This window comes from Amphimedon queenslandica, unplaced genomic scaffold (assembly GCF_000090795.2).
Source record: "Amphimedon queenslandica unplaced genomic scaffold, v1.1 AMPQUscaffold_12981, whole genome shotgun sequence".
NCBI lineage: Eukaryota > Metazoa > Porifera > Demospongiae > Haplosclerida > Niphatidae > Amphimedon > Amphimedon queenslandica.
The window spans coordinates 33,040-39,726 of NW_003546783.1; the positions used below are offsets into that span (position 1 = coordinate 33,040).

Here is a 6,687-nt window from a genome sequence, read left to right on the forward strand (position 1 = left end):
CAAATTAAAGCGCTATACGGTACTTGTTATTGATTCATGCTATACAATGTTAAGGGTCCTTGCAGCACAATAGAGCTTATTAATAATTAATATTTCATGGCTATACAAGCAAACATGGCTCATATTTCAGTCAATAAAATCATTTTTCATCATGAATGTGCATGTAATAAGATCACTTAGCATACATTGTACAGCTACTTACATAATGTACATGTACCATGATTGTATGCCCATTCCAAAAGTACTTGTAGATTTGATGGCCAATACAAATGTACATGTACATATGCATGGTACACGTACATGTACATGTACCATATACAGGCATTCACATGTGCATTATACTTATGCATATTTAAATGGTACATATACATGTATATTGTTACTACGTGTTTGTTATATTTTCTAGTTGTAACAACATGTATAACATTATACATGTAATCTAGCCATTGCTTTCTACATGTATCTCTGTCTCTTTCTTATCATTTCAAAGATAATTTATTTTCAAAATTTTGGCATTTTCTAAAAATGGCCCTAATTAAAAATTTGAAGTCACAATAATGGTCTTAGAGAGAGAGGGGGGAGGAGAGAGAGGAAGCTAACTAACCTCCATCATTATGTTCTATTATCCTCTTACTCCCAGCTGGCATAATTAAGCTGTACCAGATCCAAATACTCTGCCGGAGGTCCTGCCATTATCAATTGACAGGGCTCAGGCATTGGTGGACGGTCGGACAAGGACATCGGTCTTTGAAATGGCTGTAGTTCAGTCTCGTGTGGGCATGGCTGCATCTCAGGAGGGCAGGGCTGTATCTCAGGTGGAGTGAGAGGTATCAGAGAGGTGGGTGAGAGAGAAGGTGAGGAAGGTAATGATTGTGTTAATTGATACGAGTCTCCTCCTCCTCCTCCTACATAAGCTCCTCTTGTCCCTCCTAGGGACAGGAACTGTGGATTATTATGTGGATAAGGTTGTACAGCTGTTTCTGAATAGTTACGACCTTGTGTAGCACCTGTGTGTGTGTTCCATACTGTTGCAGCATATTGTAATGAGCTTCTCTGATACATACTAGGGGATCTATTGGCTGCCATGGTAGCTGACCCGTGGCCTTGGTGATGTCCCGGTTGGGATGAGGGAGGTCCTCCATGGTTTAAAATGGTTTTGTTTCCTTGATGGATGTCCTTGATCTGTGAGTTGTGTAGCATTGTGGTGCTGTTTTGTTTAATGGTCTCCATCCAGTCACGTCTCTCCTCCTAATAAGGACATATCATAGGTGTAGGAAGCTATTGAAAAGTGGGGGGGCAGGCACCGCACACAGTTGACAATGATACATGCAATTTCTCACAATAAAATTTAAATATTTCTTTCTAACTTGAATTAGTTCAGCTGGTAGCTAACCATGCATTTAAGGAAAATTAAAATTGACTTGAATGACTTGGTGCATTATCATTATGAAATGCTTATTGGTATTATATGCTTTGAGTTGAAATGGTGTAATCTTCAAAAAAGCCAGTGAAGTAAAAGTGGGGGGGGGGCATAGCCCCCATGTCAATAAAAGTGGGGGGGCAGCTGCCCCCCCTGCCCCTCCTATGCCTACGCCCCTGCATATACATCATGTGACATTAAGTCATCATAGTCATGAGGTTTAGCTACAGTATGCATGTACATGTATTGTTCATGTACACGGTCATGTATGTATAGTTGGTAATTCTGAAAGGAGAATTGCAAAATTTTATTTTGTTTATTAAAAAGAGTCAATGCTAATTAAATGGCATTTAAAATAGTGTTATCTCAAATGCAGAAGATATACATGCATCTACTTGCATGTATATTTTTATGCTACATGCATAACATATTAAGGTGGATTTACAATATTATGCAAGTCCTGACGTTACATTGACGCTAGACTAGAATCTGGTTCTATTCCAGGGAAAGCATGCATCAAGAGGTCAAATCGCCCACACTTTTGATTAAAAATTGATGGTACGCTGGCCTAATGTCATATTATAAATCTACCTTTATGCACATGCACACACTAAAATTAGAACAGTATAAGAGGTGTGCTAGTTACTATCAGTTATTCTCTGCTTAAAGTGGATTACATTGTGTGTCAATGACACTCTTTTTATAAAAGACCTGAGAGTGAGAGTGACCAACAGCTAACAACATGTACATGTACATTTGTCACTCTACACATCACAGTCATCAGTTCTATAGCAACATGTTGATAATAACTGCTACTAACCTCACTATCAGCACTGATGATCCAAGGTGAGCTCTTGCCAGAGTGACAGACTTCGAATACAAAGTTGCCATTTTTAGGAGCTTTTGAAGGGACCTCAACTGCTCAACAGCAGATACTGCAGTGAGGAATATTTGATCTTTTGGTTCACTGGCCTAACAGGATGAGTCATGTTTATGAAACAATACATTGACACTTGATCCTTTTCTCTTTCTCACTGCCAGACATTTGCTAAACAGCAGAATGACACAGGCCATCTCTCTCTCTCTCTTTATCAGATAAAGGTTGGTTTATACATGTATATGGTGGTAGGCTTAAAGGCTTGATGTACATGTACAGTGTACCAGTAACTTAGTGTTAAAAATTACATTACATTGACTTTAAGTAAACGTTATAACACCCCCGCTAGGGATACATTGCATTTGTATGACCGAGCCCGAGGGCCGCAGGCCCGAGGGCGAGGTCATACAAATGCAATGTATCCCGCAGCGGGGGTGTTATCAACATATTTATGTAGTAGTGAGTGGGCGTATCAAAGGCGCGCGCCAATGCGCATGCTCAGTAGCACCACACCTCGTGGTAAAATGGTAGCAATGGAGGACAGGAGGCTCACAAAAAGGTACTTTTACCGACTGATTCAGGCTTTAGGTTGACATAATCTTACTATTTTCAGGCTATAATGTCTGGAAGAGGTCTAGAACAGAGATCCTGCGCTTGCTGACCGGCCATGTATCGATCTTACCTTCCCCGGCCATCTATATTTATTATTGAGGCTTAGTCAACCATTGATTTCAACGCGGAAGGAAAGCAGTGAAACTCTACCTGCATGGATTATTGGTCTGTGAATCGATCTAAAGTTTTCTGCACTCCGGAGACTCACAATTGTTCCGACTTTGTACCCGCTGTCCGTTCCCGCGGGCCACTGGACCTAGGCCAGACTTTATTGCAAGCTTTATTGACAGTTGACTTTCAGCTTATAATACCTGTACAATAATGTTGTTTCTTATATTTTATTTTAAGAGATTTTTTCTGTCAACCCACAGGGCTACAAATAAAACCGCAGGGAGTGTTACAAATGAAAGCTGTGTTACATCACATTTGTAACCACAGGCGGTGCCTTTGATACGCCCACTCACTATTATACAAGTCATACTTGTAAACATACCGTATAGCAGAATCACCAATATTAAAACCACCAATCATTAATGCGCATGCTCAGTAATGCACGTGTACACAAAAATCGCAAAATTAAAAACCGCTGATTACAATTTTACAGCAAAATTGCCAAAATAAAGCGCTGCAAAAATAAAGTGTTATATACGGTATATACCTCACTTCCCCCCTCTCTCTCTCTCCCTCTGTCTCACTCCCACTCCCAATAAAAAACAGTTATGAAGTGTTGGACTACAAATGCTCAAAAAATGTCTGCAAAGTATGATGGAAAACAACAACCACAACTGAACCTGTTATTACAAATATATACATTCTCAAATAAAAACAACAATTATAAAGTCCTTAAATACATAAATAATACCAACACCACATACAATGTATGCTGTCTGCTACAAAGCACTCTTAAGGATCAATATGCGTACCTTACTCTCCCCGAAATAATGTAAGTAAGTAGATCCAGTCACTTTAAAGAAGTAGGTCTTCCATTTCTTGCCCTTGTACATCTGAAGTCATGCAGTGCTGTTCCTTATTGAAGACATGACGGTCAATCCTTGATATATGAAGAGTATGAAGGAAGTGTTGGAGGGATTGTGGTAAGGACGCAGCCTCTAGCTAGTGGCTGAGGGTCCGGGGAGATACTGATAGTCAAGCAAAACCAAGAAGACTTCTTTATGAAAAGCAATGCAGTTATTAAACATTAGTGATGGGCGATTCCGAGTCCGGAGTATTCGATTCTTCGATTCCGAATGGAATCGTACTCGTATCGAAAGAGAAGTAGGAATCGTTTGAAACGATTCCGAATCAGACCACACCCAGCCACACCCTTTAATATTAAAAATAGTTAATTAATCAGTAGTTAATACCTCAATTATTCATCATTATTGCATTTTTATTGCTGTAATTGATACCACGTGGCTTTGCGCATGCGCAGATGTAATACTCGGAATCGGTATTCGATTCCATCGATTCCAGTCTCAAAAGAATTCAGAATCGGAATCGAATGCAAATTTCTGGAATTGCCCATCACTATTAAACATAATTAATTATGAATAAAATCGAATTTTTATTTTATTTTTATTGAAGTAGGCCATGCCCCTCTTCAAAATGTCGTCTGATTGAGCTATTGTCACTGACGGCTACCTGAGCGTCTACCACTACCAGAGACAGTACAATGAGGAAATTAGCTAGTCTCGAGTAACAGGAGCCTGGAGTTAAAGAGACATAATCATAACCAGGTGCAGGAGGCTAGGTAACTAGTTAATACATTTGAAATGTAGCATGACTGAGGTTGAACATGAGGTGTATCATACATTTACATGCATCGGTGCATTTATAATGAGACGTGGCATTAATTAAGGAAGGTGGGCATGTAGACTCTAATGAAGGGTGGACATTATCATTATCAATTTTTATTAATTGTGCATGTACATTCAAAAATGTGTATCATTTTCATCTTGATTTTTACGGCCAGCTATACTATTTCCAAATCAGAGATATGTACGTTTACAGTATGTCACTTCATATTAAACATTAGCGTGATGTTCCAGTTAGACGTGAAAGGCAAGAGAGAAGACTCTCAATAATTATGTTGAACCCACCTCCAATTGTTTGTTAGTAGGTAAATTCATTTCTCCATGAGACTTTCATCAGCTGTTATTGGGTACCATAGTCCATAGATTCCATTTCTTCAAACATGGCAAGGTTTGAATTTTTGTGTATTGCATTTCCTGATGCATATACATGTACATGCTCTTATGTTGTGTAGGAAGTTTGAGCTGATACAATCAAAATTAGATTTTTTACGAATTTTTTAATTTGCTCCAAAATTGGGCAAAGGTACAGGGTCACGGGCCAAATTTCGCCAAAAATGAAAAGGACAGAGTTTTTTATTTTTATTATTTTTCCTGATACCTATACCTGTACTTATGTTGCGTAGAAAGCTTGAGCGGATTCCGATCAAATTTGGATTTTTACTGAATTTTAATGTATATTAGAATACATGTACTGTAGTCACCTAATGAAGGATGAGGACATTTTTTATTTCTGATATTGTGTTTATACTTGCTTGTATTGTAATACTACTAAAGTACAACCCATGATAGACTTTTACTAATCTGTGCTTTATAAAGCAGCATGTAATCTTTGTTTGGTAGGAGGTCACTCACTGAAGATCGGTTGCTACCACACACTCCAGCATCAACCAAAGTACATTGTACAGTATATATTATTAATTGCATATAATGATCATGTTTTAATATTGTATTTAATTTATAGCAATGGCCATTGAGAGGTGGTAGATGGGGAGATGAATCACCAGATCCTTGGACAGATCTTATACTGACTGGGTAATTACTTACATGTACATGTATTGTACATATACATGCACACATACATGTAACAGTGTCAGGGTTTTCCACATGGTTCTGCTCAAAAATTGGGCCAAAGACCCTGTAAAATTATTTAAAAAACATACATGTACATGTACATGTACATATACTATGTAAAAGTACATGTACATGTATAATATGAGAGATTCTTCTTTTCTGGTACTATCAATATTTATCTCTTCCCTCCCTCTCTCTTAGTCATTTAGATGGAACTGTTAGATTCTGGTTCTGTAGATCAGGTAATGCATTATTATCAATTTCATTTTTATTCTGATAGTCTGGGATATTTTTGGCATTTTCATTACGCCATGAAGATATGCATGTAGCTTTACGTGTACATTTACATGTACATGTACATTTCATGATGGAGCAAAGAAATGCAAAATCTAATAAAAAATTATAGTCTAAATGTTTCTCAGCATACGGTAGTTAGTAAGGCAGTAGCGTTACTAAGTAGGATTCACCCCACTTCAAGATGGCTGCCAAGACTTGCAGCCTTGCTATACTGTAATACATTGTACATGTACATTTTTACTTAAAGTTTTTTTCTCAATTTTTCTTGTTTCATTTCTTGTATCATTATTATATTCTTGTATCTAGTGGTGATGCAGCCTTTGTTTGCTATATCAACATCATGTTACTTCAGATCTGAGTCGAGTCCAACCGACCACGCCCCCAACCGATCCTCGAGACCAAATCGTAAAACAAGTTCAGAGCAAGAGACGATACACGAGGAACCGCCTACTCCTGCCACGCCTACACCAGCCCCGCCCATCGATATTCTCTCACCTCCGGTACCTGATGTCAATATAATTGAAGAGCCGGATTCTGAGATCACACCCATTTCTGACGCTCCTACTCCAAGCTCTGAAGCCCCGCCCCTTTCAGGA

General features: G+C 38.5%; 1 protein-coding gene and 1 long non-coding RNA gene across 2 annotated transcripts; one reads left to right on the forward strand and one right to left on the reverse strand.

Annotated features, from left to right (window-relative positions):
* Positions 1 to 608: 608 nt before the first annotated feature.
* Positions 609 to 4,105, reverse strand: LOC109585946 (uncharacterized). Its single transcript, XM_020002097.1, has 3 exons — positions 3,833 to 4,105; positions 2,241 to 2,392; positions 609 to 1,248 (listed from the first exon to the last, which is right to left on the reverse strand). Exons 1-3 carry the CDS (start codon positions 3,911 to 3,913, stop codon positions 1,146 to 1,148), a joined length of 336 nt encoding a protein of 111 aa, XP_019857656.1. The 5' UTR covers positions 3,914 to 4,105; the 3' UTR covers positions 609 to 1,145.
* On the forward strand, positions 2,625 to 3,294 carry LOC109585947 (uncharacterized). Its single transcript, XR_002186740.1, has 2 exons — positions 2,625 to 2,856; positions 2,911 to 3,294. It is a non-coding gene; the product is annotated as an uncharacterized LOC109585947 (long non-coding RNA).
* Positions 4,106 to 6,687: the final 2,582 nt, after the last annotated feature.

Bases quoted from the DNA above. Each gene is read 5' to 3' on its own strand.
- LOC109585946 (XM_020002097.1), bottom strand. From the start codon at position 3,913: ATGTACAAGGGCAAGAAATGGAAGACCTACTTCTTTAAAGTGACTGGA. The intron at 2,393-3,832 runs GTACGCATATTG...TCATCCTGTTAG, and splicing joins ATTATTTCGGGGAGAGTAAG to GCCAGTGAACCAAAAGATCA. The intron at 1,249-2,240 runs GTTAGTAGCAGT...TGTCCTTATTAG, and splicing joins TCATCAGTGCTGATAGTGAG to GAGGAGAGACGTGACTGGAT.